This window comes from Onychostruthus taczanowskii, unplaced genomic scaffold (assembly GCF_017590055.1).
Source record: "Onychostruthus taczanowskii isolate IOZ18803 unplaced genomic scaffold, ASM1759005v1 scaffold63, whole genome shotgun sequence".
In the NCBI taxonomy this organism is placed as follows: Eukaryota; Metazoa; Chordata; class Aves; order Passeriformes; family Passeridae; genus Onychostruthus; species Onychostruthus taczanowskii.
Genome location: NW_024504012.1, coordinates 3,863,504 through 3,882,266, shown reverse-complemented (window position 1 = coordinate 3,882,266; position 18,763 = coordinate 3,863,504). Strand labels below are relative to the sequence as shown.

Below are 18,763 nucleotides of genomic sequence, written 5' to 3'. Positions count from 1 at the left end.
CTCATGTGAGAAACAGTGAGTAGACCCTTCAACAGAAACACAGGACACACTCCTTTTGTAGTCAGAATTTTATTTTTTACATCCAGGCTTATCATTGACATCTGAAAATAAAATCTTTCATTTACAAATAGGCTAGTGCAAATTAAAGGTAATTTTGGATTAAAAAAAAAAAAAAAAGACATTGCATGTGACACAAAAGAAATGTGTGTGTTAGGATGATCTTCCTGGACCAGCTGGTGGAGGTCGCCTAGGAAAAAACCAAAAAATAACCCAAAAATCATAGAGAGAGGGGGAGATTTAAAACAAAAGGCCAAGATACAATAAAATGACTCATATACAAAATTATCTTAATAAAATGGGTTAAGAGCAAAAGGCACAGAACATGCATATTAAAGAAAAGAGCAAGAGCAAGATTAGAATCAGCTGGCTCTCAGCACAGCCTGGCTTTCATCCTCACCGCCTCCCTTCTGACCTGCCAGTGCCAGAGAACCAGAACAATCCCATCCCAGGTGTGGAGGTCACTGGTCACAGGCTTTCTAATTTTCTTGCAGCAAATTATACCCTCTGCAAGAGCTTTTCCCCAGGCAGCCTTAAAATTCTCACCACTATCAGCTTCAAACACTGTTCTTGAGTAGAACTTCTGTGAGGTTCTGATGAAATGAGGAATGATCAAACGGGATGGCCCGTGGGCTGCACTGGGGTGTCAGGAGGGGACGTTGCTGGGAAAGGACAGAACAAAGCTGGAGAGCCCCAGGCAGTGAGGGCCCAGTGCACAGAGCAGCTGCTCCTCCTGGTACCCAGCACAGAGCACTGAGCTCTCCCTGACCAACATTCCTGTCCCCAGGCTCATCCAAGGGGTCCTGACGGGCTCCAGTCAGAGGGGACACGTGGGACACTGCTGTTCCCTCAGGGGGTGTGCCTCAGCCAAGGCCTTAAAGACTAATAAAGAAATCTCCAAATGTTACAGGATACTGCAGGGATGTTCCTGCTTTGCTCATCCCACCTTTTCCTCCCTCTTTTCCCAAAACCTAAGGACCCACTTAGCAACTGTGGGGTTCCCACAGGAAGCTGCTGTGTTCTTTGTGCCCTGCAGACCATCTCCAAGCACTGATTGCAGTACTTGGCTCACCCCGATCTGCAGGAGGAACTGAGCAATCAGGACATCTGCACATTTGTACACAATCTTTAGGGGGAAATCCCTTTCAGGCATATTTTAACTCCAGCTCCTGCTTTGGAGGACTGAGTCTGGCCTTCTGCTCAGCTCTGAAACTCCTCTGAACGTGCTTTCCCCAGCAATGAAGTGAACCCCAGGTACTGCTTGTAAAACATTCATCCATTTCCCAGCAAAATATCTCTGCAGCACTCCAAGCCCCTTGCAGGGGAGCAGGCTGAATGCTTCCCAACGGGTTCCACCTCCCCTTTAATGACATCTCCAGTGATCTCAGCACAGCAGCACCTCCAATAAATCCTCCCTGCAGTCCCCACCGAGGCAGTGTGGAATGCTGAGATGATGGTGCAAGAGACAAGACACCACTCACACACATCCAGAAAGTAATAATAAAAGCCCATCAAGAATGACAGTTTATTTCAGGTTCAGAAATGCAGCAGAACATTTTTACAGCAGGTGTATGTGATGCTCAGTGATGACCACGGTTTCGGGAATCCACTCGCTGTGCTCAAAGGTCAACACCAGGAACCATTTACAGATTACGAAACCAAAGGCAGATGTTTTGGCTCACATGAAGTAGGGCATTAACATACAGAGCAAAAAAAAAAAAAAATCAGAAAGACATTAAGCGTTTGCTTCTTACAAAAAAGAAGTCATGGTTTAGACTGTCCTGGAAAAGTAAAGAGACAGCAGTAAAGCAAACGGCCGGCAAGGCGGGACAAATCATAGATCAAGCAAGAGTGGAGGGCTGTCTGGACGGGAGGAGCCGTCGGCATCAGCTCGCCTGCAGACAAAGCAAGAGGAAAGACAGGCAGAGTAACATTCATTTACACGAGGGAGCTGTTCTGCACCAGCCTGGGAGCAGGGGCAGTGCCACAGCAGGAGGAGCTGTGCCAGGAGGGCGCCGGGAGGCTCCCTGGTGGCACAGGGACAAAGCAGGTCTGCTCTCAATTCAGGAGGGTTGGACTATTTTAAGACAGAAGGACAGAACTAGTCAGTAATCTCAATGTGCTGTACACATCATGGTTAGTGGAGCTGTCTGGAACTGAGAGGATAGTATTTTCTATGTTATACTTGAACACGAAATGCCATAACCTATAACGTATCTTCTTTAATATAATAAATAATCTACTTTTAGAAGGCTTGCTCAGAAAGTGCAACAAGATCAGCAATAAAATAAACACACATTAACTATGTACATAAGCCTTTTTGTTGAGCATACAATCTTTTTAACCCTAGCACAAGATCCCTTGAGATGCCAGGCCGAGAGCTGTTCACGGCACGCACAAGCTCTTCAGCTGGTGGTCAGCCACAGCGGGGTGAGGTGCAAATGTTCTCTGGGCAGAGATCCAGGTTCAGCCTAAATGCAGAATTAGATGAGCACCCTCTGGAATCTTAGCAACTACAGGTCTTTGTGCACTTCATGTAAGATTAGAAACTCTGGTGTTGCTTCATTATTGCTCCACTATGCCCTGGCTACCAGAGCGGTGCCAGAGGGAAGCAGAGAAGGGCAGAGCAACCTGTGCATCTCAGACACAGTTCAGATGTGGTTCATCCCATCTAAGTGGCTCTGCAGAGGTGCTCAGTCCCTCTGGCAGACCCACAGGGCGCTCGTCCTGCTTTCCATTTGGCATGGAGTGAGTTGCTGCCAAGGCTGCTCCTCTAAGAACAAGGGACAGGATGGACGGGACTCGCCAGCATCAGGAGTAAGTGGGACAAACAAACCCGTTCCAGGCACTCTACAGCAGAAGGAAGTGGGCCAAGGCTGGAGGACAGTACTTACTCAACTAGATGTGGCAATTCCTTGGGAAGCATTCAAGTGTTTTTCCTAGAAACAACTTTACGTTGTTTATTCTCACAAGCACATACGCAAGAAGAGGTGAAATGAGTAAACCCTGGATTCATGCTCATGGTTTTTTATTAACCTGCACACCTAAAAGTGCTGCATTTAGGGCACAGGGCCGGATTTAGATGACATCTGAATGAGGATGCAGAGGAAGGAGGGCTGTGCAGCTGTGTCCTGCACCCTCAGCATCAAGCACAGGACCAGATGGTACTGACGCCTTACTGCCTCCTCCTCCTCTTTTGGGTAAATCCACCCTTGAGAGCTTTATTTACAATTCAGTATTACTGCTGAGAAATAAGTTTCTTGGGGGCAGAATAAAGGACAGTGCTCAGTTGTGCCACCTATTCCCTTATGCTTGGCAGAAACAGTCATTAAATTTGGGAGTCTCAAGTAGAGAGCATTTAAAAGCACGTTTCTAGGCCAGGAGCTGTGCCATGTAATTGAGGCTCCTGACTCACCAGCACTGCCCTCGTGTCCCTTGCAGCCACACAGGCCTGAATCACCTCCTGGGGGTCATGCTCTTCCCACTGGACAAAAGACAACTAAGCTGAGTCCTTGGGCTGTGGTGGGATAAACCCAGACCGTGGCCTTGCAGTATCCTAGAGTGGGTTGGGTTGGAAGGGACCATGGAGCTCATCTTGTTCCAAGCCCTCTGCCATGAGCAGGACACCTTCCACTAGAAGGTGGAAGACCCATCCATCCTGGTCTTCTATCACCAAGTGAGTATGATAATTTGATATTCTGAGATCAAAGTGATATCAGTGATCTCTGTGGCCCAGGCATTAAACCTGGCTTCCCATCAGCAGGCAGCTGCCAGTCAGTAACAGAGTTCTGATAAACTGTTTGGATATACAGGAGTGCTGGCAAGGCAACAATATGGGCTATTGTGGCTATTTACAAAAATAAATCCAACAGATGCAGCACAGGTTACAGCAGAGAGCACTAAGCAGTGGAAAGCTGTGTAGAAGACAAGAAGAATCATCAAAATTGTTTTCTTTTTTGTAGTGAAAACTAGTATGACTGTGGTTGTGTTTTCAAACTTTTCTTTTCCTTGAAAGCTGATTCTGTGCACTTGGCATTGGAGACATGGACCTGCTCCCCAAACAAACACCAGCAGTCTGCTGAGATCACCAGGATCCAGGGCTCTGACAAACTCCATCTTTGCATGTGACCTCCAGACTCCCCAGGCATGTGTCACAAGGATGGGGTTGACAGGAAATTAAAGTGAAGCTAACATACAAATCACGATGCTTTCCCAAGCTCGTCTCTCTTCTGCAGGCTGAAACATGATTTGCTACACTGGTGAGCACGGCTAATCAGCAGCCTGGGAATTAACAGGCTAAATCCCCATTTGTTGTGGCTCTTTGATTGGATTCTTCCTAACCATGGGGCTACAGCATACTGGAGCCCTACAAGCAGTCTCAATACATACATTTATTAGACTGATTGTACTGGGGGCCTTTGAAACCACCAATTGCTTTGCCAAGGGATCTGTAACCATAATTTTAATAACAGCAATTAATATTTTCTGAAGGAACAAGGCCAAATTCCTCTCTAGTTTCATTCTGTTAACTCACTAAGTTCTAAGCTTTAAGGGTGACACTGGCTCTAAGTGTTTAAAGTGAAGTAATGCAGTTAAGACAAGAGGTTTTTATAATGCATTAATTTATGACGTGCAAAACAAGAGGCAGAGAGCACCTCTGCAAGTGAGCAGCTGCTAAAATAACCCAGGATGCACAGCTGAGCACTTCCCAGAACTTAGCTGGATAAAGCAACAGTAAACCAAGGTGTGTGCAAGGACCATGTAATGCAGAAAGAAAATCTTTACACAGGGGACACAGGGACACTTTACTGACTGGCATGTGAAAATTTCACAAATATCTCACATCCAAACCTGGCCCTTGGGAAGCTCAGCTGCCAGCCCAGGCTGGAGCTCCCACGGTGGGCACAGGAGGGGGGCCCCACGCCCAGCTGTGCACGTGTCTGTGTCCTTCTGGGTCACAAAGGGACCAAAAGCAGTGCTCAGTTCCCTGGATCCTGCACACAGCTCATTTCCCTGCACTCACTCCCCTCCAGCAGCTCCAGGAGCGCAGTGGGAGCAGGAGAGTGAGCAGGGACAGAGGGAGCTGGCACACGCTGCTGTGTCACACCCCTGTCCCCTCCTGGCTGTGATCTCCATGCTGAGCCCTGTGAGCTGGGGCACCCCAGGCTGTTTCTCACCAACCCAACCAACCTGGCATGGCAGCTGCCAGCATGGGAATAAAGCAAAACATGCCTTGTCCTACCCACACCCTGCTCGTTTAACAACATTCCTTAGAACTAAATTTTGGATAAGGAGAATTTATAGGAGAAGCAAGCCTCTTGCAAGAAAGACCTGGAAGTGTGGGGCCTTCAGAAGAGCTTGGTAAGAAACCACATGGCTTTTCTTTGCCCGGTTTAGCCATTACAAGAGAAAATAGAAAACCTGGAAGGTACAAACAAAAGCAAGATTCCTTTCAGGTAAGAGAGAAAAAAAAGCAGCAGATCAAATCAACACATGCACAAAGACACACAGAGTGAAGCCCTCCAGCTGCTGTAGAGGACTGTGAGCACAGTTGGCTGGGTGGAGATATGTGTCAGTAAGTTAGCTAACATCAGTTATTGCAGAAGGAAAAGTCAAGGCAACACAGACCTTCCCCAAACATTGAAGACCTCATAAACAATGCAGAATGGACAGAGAATATCAGTAAAATTGGTTACTTGCCTAGAGATGTCCATACATGCGACTATACACTGGTTATTGTGACAGTTACCAAGCAATTTGTTTCCACATATTTGGTTAACAACGAGTGACATGCCAGAAACTCCTTTTAGTCTAACAGGGAGGAGTCTAACGGGCGGATTACAGTGGGCCGAGTAGGTGAAGGGGGCGGTCTTCGACTGGAGAGAGAGAGAGAAGAAACAATGAGCACAAACACTGAGCACAAGCCCACACCTCTGGCTGTTGTGACATGGACATGCACGTGCTTGTACACACAACAATCCTACTACCACGCACTGAAGCAAGACACCCCTGAGCATCCGCAGGAAGGAAGGAGGAAATGGCTCTGCCATTTCTGCCATGCTGTACCCTCTCACCCACCACTGGGCACGGCCTGGGCGTTCTGCACACACCACTGCCTTCTGGAGCCACGCAAACCAGCAGGGCAGGGTCGTTATTCCCTGGTTTTAGGGGTCACTTCCAGCCTGGACAGTCACAGAGCAGACCTTCAGGCACATTTCAGAGCAGGCAATAGGACTGGGGAAAGCAGCCTGCAGCAACTTCAGGTCTGCTTTACAGGAGTAGGAAAATCCGCAGCTTCTTGCATACCTGGGCAGACTGTAGTCCTATCAATGTGCCTGAATCTGAGGCACATTTTGAGGCTTTGTATCAATGGCCAGTTTTGAAAATGCCAGTCGTGGCCAGGGCTGCTGGATTAATTAATTTACCACAAATGCATTTTTTTATCAACTTCAGGAAGTGCTTTGGAGTCACAGATTTTTTTGGGAAGACTTAGGTGCCTTCATTCGATTTTCCTGTGTACTGCAACCCCTGCATTTTAATTTGGACTGTGTCATCCTCTGATAAGAGATCCCAGAGCAAGAGTTAGCAGCAGTGTGATCTCCAATCACATCCTACCTGCAGTCCAGGCTGGCACTTATCCCTCCCTCCCTCCCTTCACCAAGGATAACACCCAGTCCCTCTGGTAGCTATGTAACACTTTACCTTTTGTGTGCAGGAAGGTCCACTCAGGGCTGTGTGGAGGTAATTCCAACAAAAGAGTATTTTGTTGATGCTCCATTCCACCTCTGCCCATGCAGAATCTGACTGACACTTGCCTGCAGCAGCTCGCACAGCCCTGCCTGGCACTGCGGTGTGCGGGATAAACAGCTCCTGCCAGCCAGCCTGCTCCCCCACCCAGCTGTCCAGCAGCCTCCAGCAGTGCTCTGTTGCTGCATTTATCCCAATCCATGTCCTACAGGGTGTTTTTGCTCCCTTTCTTTAGCAGGAAGTACCAGGTACTCTCTCTCTATTCCTTAACCCAGCCCAGATCACCAGGAGAGCCCATGGCTGCACCCAGACTCTGAGCAAGGTGGGAGCTGAGGCTGGTTCCCATAATTTCCAATAGAGCTCATTAATAATTTTTAATAACAATAATAATAATAAATTAATTAACAATTTGCCCCAACAAATGTGCAGCCCTTCCTAACCCATCCTCCACCTGTGCAAGCAGGGACAATTGTGGCTCTGAAGAAGATTAGGAAGGAAATGTGTCTCATTCTGCTAAAGCTAAACTGAAGATGAAAAGAATGTAACAATGTGTTAATTTTCTTTGAACTGGAACAAAATATGTGAGACAAATTTACACTTGACAAAAAAAAATCTCGTTTGGCTCAAAGTGCATCTTGTGCGACAATATTCTCTTTTGGTGAAGAAATGAGAATTTTAATCCCTACCATGCAACAAATACAAAATATGCCAACTAAAGCATTCAAGTAAATCAACAAACTAAAAAAAAAAAAGGGAAAATATAATTTCTTCATGGTGTATTTTTCTTACAGGAAAAATGTTACTGTGTTAACTATTGTTTCTTGTGTTGCTCCAGTGTAGGTCTTCTGGACCCATTTCCAAAATTTGTAGTTTCATAAAGAACCACTTCTAAGGCTCTGCATTTCTGCTGGGTTGCATTAAATTATTCCTTTGTTGAAATGCCTCACATTGCATTGTTTAGTGCTCACTGAAAACATCGTATCATATGTATGCAATTGACAAACAAGGGAAAATGCATACAGCTGTCTTCATATCAAATTTAAAAGCCCAAACATGCATTTTAATACCAGGTTAAACGCAGCCCACTGGATTCAAATAATGCCATTTAGCCAAATTGCCATTTAACACAGCAGGATCAGAAACTGGAGAGCACAGTGGGAGGATTTCCTGGATAAAATCAGTCAAACCAAACCTGAACCACCGTCAGGCCCCAGCCCCGTTTCCCCCTTGAACCAGGGCTGTTACTGCACCCTGACCGCTACTTTGAATTTCCCCTCAAGCCCAGTACAGACCTGAAGGGAAGAACTCCCCATTAGCTCTTTCCCATTGCAGAGCACCAAGCACTTCAGGAGAAGCTGATTTCCCCAAAGGGATGCTGTGATGAGGAGCTGCTGCCGAACCACCCATCCTTGTCCCTGTGGCACTGCCCTACAGAGGGCTCAGCGCGGGGAGCTCTGACCCGCCTGCGGATGCTCTGACCCGCCTGTGGATGCTCCCACGTGTGTCTGGGATGCTGTGACACAAACTCCCGTGTGTCCTCCCGGTGGGCATGGGCAGCACATCCGTGAGGAGCAGGCAGAGCCCTCCTCAGCTGCCTCCCGTGCACTCCCAGCTCCTGAACCCTCCACACCAGACTGGGGCAGCAGGACCTCCACCTGCAGAGTCTCCTAGAAGAGGGGCAATGTTTGGGAAAGGCAGCGCTGGGGAAAAGAGCTGCAGCAGCAGCGTGTCCCTCCAGCCCTGCTGCTGGCGGTCTCCTGGGATATCTGCAGTTCCCGGTGCAGTGCAGGAAGGGGGACCGTGCTCCCGAGGCCCTGGGCAGAGCGCAGGGGCTCAGCCTGGGGAACAGACTTCCCTTTCCTTTGCCACTGGCACTCGGCATCAGCAAGCTGGAGCTCGAGTGCAAGTGAAGGAAAGAACAAGCCCTGAAGTTACCTGCCCTAAACTTCCCTGTCAAGGTGACAAATCATTCCGTGACCATTTCTACACTGGGAGTAGCACTCAGACCGTTTTTCACCCCCTAACAGGAATCTCAACCCCAAAAACAAGAGGCGAGGCCAAGCCTCGTGTCTGTTGTCTCTCCCTGGCTCCTTCACGCCCGAAGCAGTGGCCGGGAGCCCCAGGAGCGGTGCATGAGCCTGGGCCACCTAGAGAGCCAGCAACCAACTCCGGGGCAGCTGCACCGAGCACAGCCCTGAAGCAGCCGAGTGTGGGCTCGGCCCGGGAGCCGCCGGCGCCCCGGCAAGCCGAGGAGCGGGCCTGCAGAGCGGCAGGGGGAGCTCCAGCCTGCCCGCGGCCGGCCGGGGGAAACCGGGCAAAAACAGCCTCCCCCGCAGGCCTGCTCCGCGCTAGCTGCCATCGCAGTGAGTAAATATGTGACTAAGCCCAGTTCAATGTTTAGTCTGAGGCCAGCGGATGATAGCGGCGCAGACGGCGCGGGCCGGGTCTGTCCCGGTTATCGCAGCCGGGCAGCGCCCGCAGAGCGGAGCCCGCGGGGCGGCCCCGGCCCGGAGAAAGCTCCGAGGGGAACGGCAGTGCTGCGGGAAACCCTTCTGGCTCTTGTCCGTTTTCGGGCTGTGTCCCGCTGCCTGGCCCGTTTAACTCACTGTCTTGGTCTTTGGGGTTGTTGGTATTTGTTTTGCTGCCTTTTTTTTTTTTTTTTTTTTTTTTAACTGTTTGTAAAAGTTAGTGCTAAAGGGGCAGGAGATCATAGGTCCCCCCGGGGTTGAGTAAACGAGTCTGCAAAAAGAATCACTTCTAACTAGCACACATTAAGCAGACATAAAGAATTTACCAATGAAAATTGTGGACTAAGTATGTATTTAATAACTCCCTGATGTTGCTGCAGAGACTTCTCCTTTGAAGAGCTCAGTGGGGTTTTGAACAGAGGGGAGCTCTTACCCCCGTGCAAAAACTTTTTAAAAAAGGAAAAGTTTTTACATTTATTTTTAACCTTAGCAGTGCGCACTCCCCCCCCCATGTTTCCAGTTTTAAAAGAACTCCTAAAAGCTTTAGCTAGGCAAATGCCGAGCAAAAGAAACTAAATAAAGCAAGTCTAGACTTAAAATTAGATCAGAAACATATGGGAGTTCTTCGAGCCTTTGCCTTTTGAGAAGTCCTATCGCTCCCCACACGGAGCGCACAAAATGTGCTTTCAGTAAAGCATGGCTGTAATTACCATGGGAGGCCCCGCTCGAAGATGGCTTCTCATAGCACAGCCAGAGGACTTCGAAATAAAAGGCTTTCATTTCCACTTATATTTGACGTTCTTGCTTGCTTGTGACCACCAGAGAACACTCGTGGAAGGCATGAACAGAACTCTATTTTACAATACATCCTATAGATCTGAAGCTGCGAACAGAAGCCCATTATTCTCTCCCTTTTCCATCATCCTGGTTTCCCCATAACGCAGCCCTCTCAGAGTACCCCGATACGTGACATCGTCTTTGTAGAATTTAACAAGAAAATACTTCAAATCTCTAAGCAGCTTTAAGACTGACTGCAGGCAAATTTGTTTTAGGTGACAGAACAAACCTGGAATGTGACACATATGGTTAGCGCAGTGGCTTACTGCAGGTGAGGAATAAATCTGGTTTCCTGTTTGGGTGATTATTTAGAGAACTAAGTAGCTTGGTCCTGAGAACTAAGCAGCTTTCCTGAAAAAGTTATAATGCTGTGACTGATAGTATTTTTGTACTGTTTCTCTGGTTTTCTCTGTTTCAGTGAGATCCTGAGAGACCTACACCCTCTATTCTTTCTGGTTCTTGTGTCAGCCTAACTTCTGTATGACATCTCTCGACCTCCATCAGCCTCAGGATCTGGAGGACAATCCAAACCAGAAGTGAAAGTACTGTACCCATCATGCTTCAAAAACAAATTAGGTTTGTAGACATAATTAGTCTTCAGTCTGTGCAGGCTTAAACTCTGTCCTACAGCAAATGCAGCACAGCTGCTGCAGAGTCTCCCAAACATCACCTTGGGAGTGGAAGTGGGAAAGCCAGGGGGAGGAAAGGCACTTGGTCCTGGTGACACAGGTCATAACAAAGCAGGAAAAGCAGAAAAAGGATGATGACATTAGGAGGAGTAAAGTAGGAATCATGGACAGGGATCAGGAGGAGATGGTGATCATGGGGAAAATGAGAAGCTGCATGGAGTGGTGATGAAAGGTGAAAGGAGCTGGGGAATATCTGCCTGAGATGCTCCCTTAGCCTAGTGGAATGGTCCAAGAGAGAGAAAATTGCTCAGATTTCTTTCTGTACTGGAAAATGTCATTTTGTTGAACACAAAATGTCTGTAAGTAAGCGTTGCCTACAGGATCACTATGGTCAGGCAGGTCAGGAGGGGCAGCCCTCAGGCACAGAGCACAGCTTTTGAGGGTGGCTGCTAGTTCTGAAGCAGTTCTCCAGCTGAGCTCAGGCTCTACAAAGCACGGAGGGCTATGCTCAGACTGTACTGCCAGGGACTGCCTCAGCTGTCCCTACAGCTGAACCCCAAAACTGCAAATGACCCTGCTGCACAGTGCTCTCTCAGTGGAAGAATTTTTTTCTTCAGTATAAACAAGTTAAGGTTATTAGGTTATGCTGTTTTATCAAACAGCTATTTCTTTTAACTGAAAGAAACAACAAAAAGTGAATGGGAAGAATGTGTCCTTCCACTGGCCACCACTACACTGGCAGCAGAATAAATCTCCATGAATTCAAAGGCTTACACTGTTTGAAAGCACTAGGGTTAGTGAGGTTCCACTGTGTGTGATTTAACTTAATACAGATACTCCTTTCAGAGGCAATGTGGTCCAAAATATGATGTTCCAGCAGAATAATTTATTATCTACAACTCAAGCTATGTTTTCTATATGACCATAATAAATCAACGTCCATCACACACACATACAAATATATTGTATGTTTATGTGAACACTGCATTTTCAAATTAGTCATTTCAGGGAATTAATGTGTCATATGAAAAGCTCAGCTTAAATAAACACAAAATTAATTCAACTGAGAGACCGAGACAGACGATTATTCTTAAGAAACTGTGTTTTCTTGTTTGCCTTCAGCAGGGAACATGTCAAGTAAGCAAGTGTGCAGTGCATCTGTGGAATACTGTCCCAACCTTTCAGAAATCCTGGCTTAGGATGGCCCAGAGGGTCACAGCTGGCCATGAAGAAGAGAAAGTTAGGAGTGCTGAGTGGGAGCGTTCAGAATGCTGTTCTGTGCATGGACGATGACAACAGAAGGGCCACAAAATCAGCAGGAAGAACATCTGATCTTTTCACAGCAGCTCAGGACCTGTGCCCTGCTCTGTGTGAGCTGCACTGTTTGCCATCAGTGTGAACCCCTTTTGAATACATCTCTGTTCTTCCTTCCTACTCAGCTTTGACCTTCCTCTGCCTTGTTGCCTCTCTCCTCTTTACTTACCTTGGTGCAAGAAGGGGAGAAAATGTCCTGGTTGTCACCTCCAGCTGGAGTTGCACCTCTTCTTGTCCATGATGCCAACTAATGGGGTTACCAGTGTTGTTAGTGGAGCCATGGAGTGCCCTCATTCACTACTGATCCAACACAGCTGGCAGGGGACAGGAGAGTTTCAAGACAGCCTTTCAAGATGCCTGCAGGTGCAGGAAGTTCAAATCATGCCTGTTTCTCTCTGTTTACTCTCAGGTGTTTTCTCTTCTAGCATAAGGCAGCCTAGAAATGCACTGCTATTCGCCCACTCTCTCAGACAAGGCAGGAATTCCCTGCTCAACACCATCACTCTAATCCTGCAATGTCTTAATGGCAACTGTTATTAAACCACTCCGTCATGAAACTAAATCATTTATCGGGACAAAACTCATCTTCAGTTCCTGTATTCTGTCAAACAACTGCTGTTGCTTCACTCTCTTTCTTCAGGTAGAGAGATGTTACAAATAAAACCACATCCTTCTGTTAATAGTATCTTGAGAGAGAAAATGCTAAGGAAGAAAAAAAAGAACCGAAACCAAACCAAACTCAAATTTTTGCTAAAATTCATTCAGTGCATCAGCTGACACTCCTACTATGTTTGAGGACTGCACTTGCAACATCATCGTTATTCCAGAATCACTTTTTTTGATGCTTTTCAGGTTCCTTGTTTTTCTGTCTTCCCCCCTCTTGCTTCTCTTTTACTTACCCTTCCCCATCACATAGCTCTGGTCTACACTAAGAGTGCTGAAAAGCCATTTCACTGCCAGATCCTCTTTGCTGACCTTTTAAAGTGACTTGCAACAGTCCTAGTTGAATGTCACTTTGTTTTAAAACAATTTTTTGTTGAATAAAGCAGGAGCAAGTAGCTCAGGAACAATACTCAAGATGATTACAGCTACCTGAGATGCAGTAGGTAGATCAAATCTCAACTCTATGCAGAACAAGTGATTCTTCAGATGCTTTTATTAACTGCCATAGTGAACTGCTCATCAGAAAATTCCTGGGCCACTGAAGATATGGACAGCCTGTCTCTGGCTGATGGAGGGAGATGCTGAGAAAGGTTAAGAGTCAGTGGCAGCAGACATGGCACACAGGCTGTAATGTCTGGCATCTCATGAACTTTGTTTTCCACAATCTTCAGGACAGTCATCTGGGGGAGAGGAATATAAAGGAAGGCAGCAACAAAATCCTACTGCCAGTCTAAAAGAGAGCCATCCTTTTAGGGGCAGCAATCACTGAAGCTCCTGGAGCAGAAGTGAAGACTCTCCTGTATCTCTCATGGCATTACAGCTCAGGCAGCTGAAGAATCAGTTCTGTGCAAATGCCATTCCAAATCTCTCATAAGGTTTGTGCTGCAGAATTACAATGAAACTGCCAGACTTGCTGTATTGTGACATTTTACATGTTTTTACAACCTGCTGGGACCTTCTTTCTGGCCAACCCCTCCAATACTTATCCCCATGCAGAATGCTCCTTCTTTCAGTGCTTCTGTTGTCCCTCTTCATTGCAGAGGGGCTGGACTAGATGACCTTTAAAGGTCCCTTTCAAACCAAAGGATTCTGTGATTCTATTGTTTGATTCTATCCCATGACCAAAGTTGCAAGATGAGCCCAGGTTTGCACCTGGCAGTGTGACTGCCCCAAGCAGAGGAGCTCGTGTTTCTCATGGGTGTCACAGCCACTGCCACCAGGCTGCTGTTAAGAAAGACTGCCAAATATTGCATTCTATTGCTTGAAAACTGAAAAACTCTAAAAGACAGAAATGCAAGGTGACAGATTTACAAAGGTGGCAGGGAAGGAATAAGTTGGAAAGAAACTGAGACAAGATGGTGAGAAGGAAAGGAAGGAATACATGGGGAAAGGAGACAAATGTACCAGGCAGGAAACAGAGTGAAAGGACGAGGTGAAAGAGGAAGCAAACAGGATGGTCAAGAAAGGGACAGAGAGGGAAAGGCTGAGAAAAAAGGGGAAAACAGGGAAAAAGGACCCAGTGGAGGAGGGGAAAATGCAGAGCATCCTTCTAAGAGATAAGAGAAAATAAATGGAGTCTGCTGCTGCTTGAAGCAGCCGGCAGCAGAAGTAACATATTACTGGGTGTGCATTTCAACAAGAAATGTACATTAGACTGGTAACAAATTACACAGGGCTGTCCCCCTCTGGGCAGAAATCACAGAAATAATAACTGATATTCTCCTAAGTCTTGTGATTTTGGGGTCCTCAGACAGGCAGAGCTGGAAACATACTGACTACAGAAGGGCAGTGTCGCCCCTGGGAGGGGCTCTGGCTTTGTCCATGTAGCTGTATATTCTTTTGATCACAGACATGAGATGCAGAATTAAATTAAATTATTCTTTGGCTTTCTTTTCTCCTGAGGTTCAGCAGGAATTTGAATTCAGTCCATGTAACACTTTTGTCTCTTTGCTTGCATGAAACAATCCTAATTGCAGACTATACTTTTTGAATATAACTTCTGCCAAACATGCATTCAAAGAGGACAGAGAGCTGTGCTCTCCTACTTGGGTGTTCAGATTAAGATCATCCAAGTCAGCATGCAAACACTCTAAGGTGGGCTCTCACTCATCCTGCCAGAAGAATTTGGTGCAATGACTATTTGATTACAATTAATATTCCATTAAAAAATACAGTAGTAAGCTTTTAAGGCTGCAAGGTCAAACTTTCAGGAGAAAGAAGATTCCCAGGCTCAGGCAGGATAACCCTTCTGGCCTTATATGCCTATGCCCTATGACAGATTTTATTTAGAGGATCATGTGCAATTTTTGCACAAAACCCCCTTATCATTCAATGCACAGGGTTAGACATTTCATTAAATCTTTTCAAAGAACTCTAATCCGTAAAAATCCATCAGAGAAAACTTTGTGAATGGTTGATATTTGGCAACCAAAGAGTTGAGTGGGAGCCTGTGGGCTGGGAGACGTCAGGCAGTAATGCTCCTGACTTTGTCTGCGAATTTCTAACTGCAATTACTGTCAGGTAAAAGTACCTTTTCCTGCCAGTATGGCAGAAATATGTAATGCTGGCTTACAAGGTAGATTAGCTACCAGCACAGCAGGTGATGGAATTAGCCTTGGTGGCATAACAAAGGGGAGCTGCAGAGCTGCCCCAGCCCTTCCCTGCTGGCTGCCTGTGGGCGGAAGTAAATTGCAGGGACTGTGTGTGAGCAGCACAAGTGAATTTTCTCCCCAGGACTTGCCACATGTGTAAAGACCAGCCCCAGCCCCTGGGGAGCAGCCCCAGCCTGCCTGAGGGTGACACACGTGCTCCAGGGTTTCACCTCCTGTGGGATCACCTTTGTCTCAGTGACAAAGTCAGGAACCGTCTCCTGGTTCCAAACCAGGGCTTTGTTGGGAAAGCCCTGGTGAATCCACAGTAGCAGGACACAGGGAGAAAAGGGCAGCACCCTTCCTCCCCCACAAACACCACAGGCTCTGCTGCCAAGAGAAAAACCAGTTCCAATTCAATTGTTTTCCTTGTGGCAAAGCTGAGATTCACATTCAGGACATTTAAAAGCTAAAAATCAGGCATCCACAGCAGAACTTAAATTGGTCAAGAACAGGCTTTCCACACAGGCAGGCAAACACACATCAGGGTGAGCTCAAGTGCTTCTAGTGCCTGCTTAAAGCCATCCTACCACGGCAAGCACACAGCTGCATTTTCTTTCAAAATACTACTGAAGCCTTTTAAGAGAGAGGGGGAATAATCCAGATTCTGGCAGTGGGGAATATTTCACAAATCATATATGCTTTGGCATCAAGCCCTTAAAGCCAGGGGCCTTTACTCACAGGCTTTGCTGGGAGAGATCCACCCACCTCAAGTGGGATTAATTAAAAGAGGCATGTATCATGCAAATAGTTTCTGTTTCCTTGCAGAAATATTCAGAGCACATAACCCAAACCAGCTTTAGAATCAGAGTGAAGCAGGGAAGAAAATTATTTCCTGCTCTCCTAAGTCTTCCTTTCCCTGTACATTAAGGAACAGTGAGAAAATGCCGAGAGCTCACCATTTCTGTACAATTCCTTTGATAAATCATAATAAAGTAGAAGAAAAAAAATTGTGTTTTTAAAGAAGGGCTGTATCTCACAGTAAGGTGCCAAATTTTCCACATCAAACGTGTGCTAATCTGCTCATTGGACAAGGACAGTCCAAGTCTTACCCCTAAAAATGATCTTTTTATCTTAAGGCAGAAAAGGAGAAAATGGAAACTTTGTATTTCTTCAGCATGTCAGGATTTTCAGCTGCATATGACAGGGATAGGGCCTGCAACAGAAAACTCCTTTGGAAAGGGAGATAAACTTTAAAAAATACTGCTTTCTTCTCAGGAAGCTAAACTATTTCCCTAGATAAGAGAGATCCCAACACTTCAAGGAATCGCTGCAGAAAATGGTGGTGGAACAGTCAGAGCACAGCGCCCCAGTTCAAAAATAAGTCACAGAAAAAGCTCAAGTTTCCACGAGAACTCTTCCTCAAAACTCTTTTCTTCCCCCTTTTAATATCTCAGACCCATTTTCTGAGTCAATTTCCTATGATCCTGCAAAGGCTGTTATTAAAACCAGACCAAGCGTAGCTGAAATTCCAGGGCTCAAAAGAAACATTTAATAGGTGCAGGAGCTGGCCACACTGTCCCCCCCTCAGGTGATTTCCCCTGCAGCCCCTTCCCTGGGATTTCCTCCCTCGCAGTTTAGTCAGCAGAAGAAACCTGAAGTTTCAGCAGAATGGCAAACCCTTCCTTCATTTTTTAGCAGTTGAGATTTTTTCTGTCTGAGGCTTTCATAGCTCTAAAAGAGAGAACTAGGATCTAGTCCAGAAGATGTGTATTGCAGATTATTTTTTTCCACAAAAATGTCAGGCAGTCTCACATTCAATTCTGTATCCAGCTACAGTATTTGAAAATCACTGACCTCCTTTGTCCGCCACTGCTTTTCATGCCACCAGTGGCAGTCCCGGACTGAGGCGTTCCCAAGCTGCTTACCCACGTGTCTTTTGCGTGCTAGAAAATTCCTTTCTGGTCTCCATCCCACCTATCCCTTTGGCATGAAGAAGATGATCAGCAGACATGCTCTTGGCAAGGCACCCTGGGAAAGCAGCGTCCATGCACAACCGCGGCGGGCAGGGGAAGGAGACGCGCTGTTTGCGGGGCAGGGGACAGGAGCCATGGTTCTCTCTGGTGGCACAGCTGGCACATCTGCACCTCAGCCCTGCACCCCACTGATGTGGCCTCTGATGGCACAGAGGAAGCAGCAGGGCCAGCACCCTTTGGCTCAGCCCCAGGCTCTCCCAGCAAGGGGATGGTCCTTGGGTTCTTCCCTTCCAGCGCAAAGTTTGGAAGGCAATTCCAGGTTCTCCCCAGCGGTCCCTGCTGCAAGCTACAGGATATTCACTAAGGTGAAAGAGTATTTCATGGCTGGACATTGATGCAACAACGCCCTTTGCATAGCAAATATATAAAAATACTTCCTTCCTTTGATATACCTCATTTATTTATGCTTTCTATTATAAAGGGTAATTATATTAGAAACACTGAGCCTCAAATTTAAGTTACTGACAACTATGACAGATCTCACCTATTTAAAGGAAAATTCTTCTCCAAAGCTTCTCTTCTCAATTACCATCTTTAAAATTGAAAATGTGCACGTTTTAGTTCCTATTTAGCTGGCTCTTTTTTTTTCCCAAACTGTGAGTACTTTCAATGTAACAGCTAATTTATCAAAAAGGGAGAAACCCCTTTGTTCCAACATTGCCTTATCTGCCCACGCCTCTCATAATTTAGAAAGTTAATGAATTCTTCAGAATCAGAGGTTTTGAAATATATATATATATGTATGTGTGTGTGTGTGATTAAGTGTATTACAACATTGTGAAAATAAACATTAAGGACATTCTATTCATATAACATATAAAAAAGCAGTCAATGCCATAGAAAATTATACAATATGCAAAGCTACTTTAAAAGGTCCTTATAAATACAAAGCCCTGAGAAAGAAAGGAAATAATGCAATGAAGATAATCTTGTTCCTTAACTAATTGCTTGGTACCATATGATGTACTCTGTCAGACAATCAGGGACGGCTTCCAACTGTCTGGAAATTACTGCCTTTGCAGGACAAGAATCAGACTCCTACCAGTTTGTTCCACTAGTTCTACAAGAATTGCTCGTTCTCTCCCAGGAGAGCCCTTGCTTCCTCTGGTGAGGGTTCAGAAGGGCAGAAGTGAGGAGCTGTACCCCTGCCCCTCTCCTCCTGGGGGTAGGCAACCTCTCTCTCTCTCCCTCTGGTCACTTATAAGGGTACAACACAACCAGAACTGGGGTTCTTAATGTGAGCAAATCAGGGTCTTCCAACTGACTGACTAGAACTTTTATAAATGAAAAAATCTTCCTATCTTTTCAAACAGGGTATGTGCTAAAAGTGGTTCCATCAGACACCCCTGACCGTGCAGGGAATGCCCAGCTCTGCTTTGCTACAAGCCCTTCTCAGCAGCAGCGCTCGCCTTCCCACCCACAGA

At 46.3% G+C, this 18,763-nt stretch overlaps 1 protein-coding gene across 6 annotated transcripts in view; it reads right to left on the bottom strand.

Annotated features, from left to right (window-relative positions):
• Positions 1 to 53: 53 nt before the first annotated feature.
• The window catches only part of DNM3 (dynamin 3), a 171,731-nt gene continuing 153,021 nt past the window's right edge, over positions 54 to 18,763 (bottom strand). For 2 of the 6 annotated variants that reach the window (XM_041420216.1, XM_041420221.1), the window contains one exon: positions 54 to 5,933. In XM_041420216.1, coding sequence (XP_041276150.1) covers positions 5,864 to 5,933 — 70 coding nt within the window. In that variant the 3' untranslated portion in view covers positions 54 to 5,863. Of the gene's footprint in view, positions 17,287 to 18,763 lie in introns of all 6 variants that reach the window. The other 4 variants (XR_005953821.1, XM_041420217.1, XM_041420220.1 and 1 more) reach the window with 4 other exon arrangements.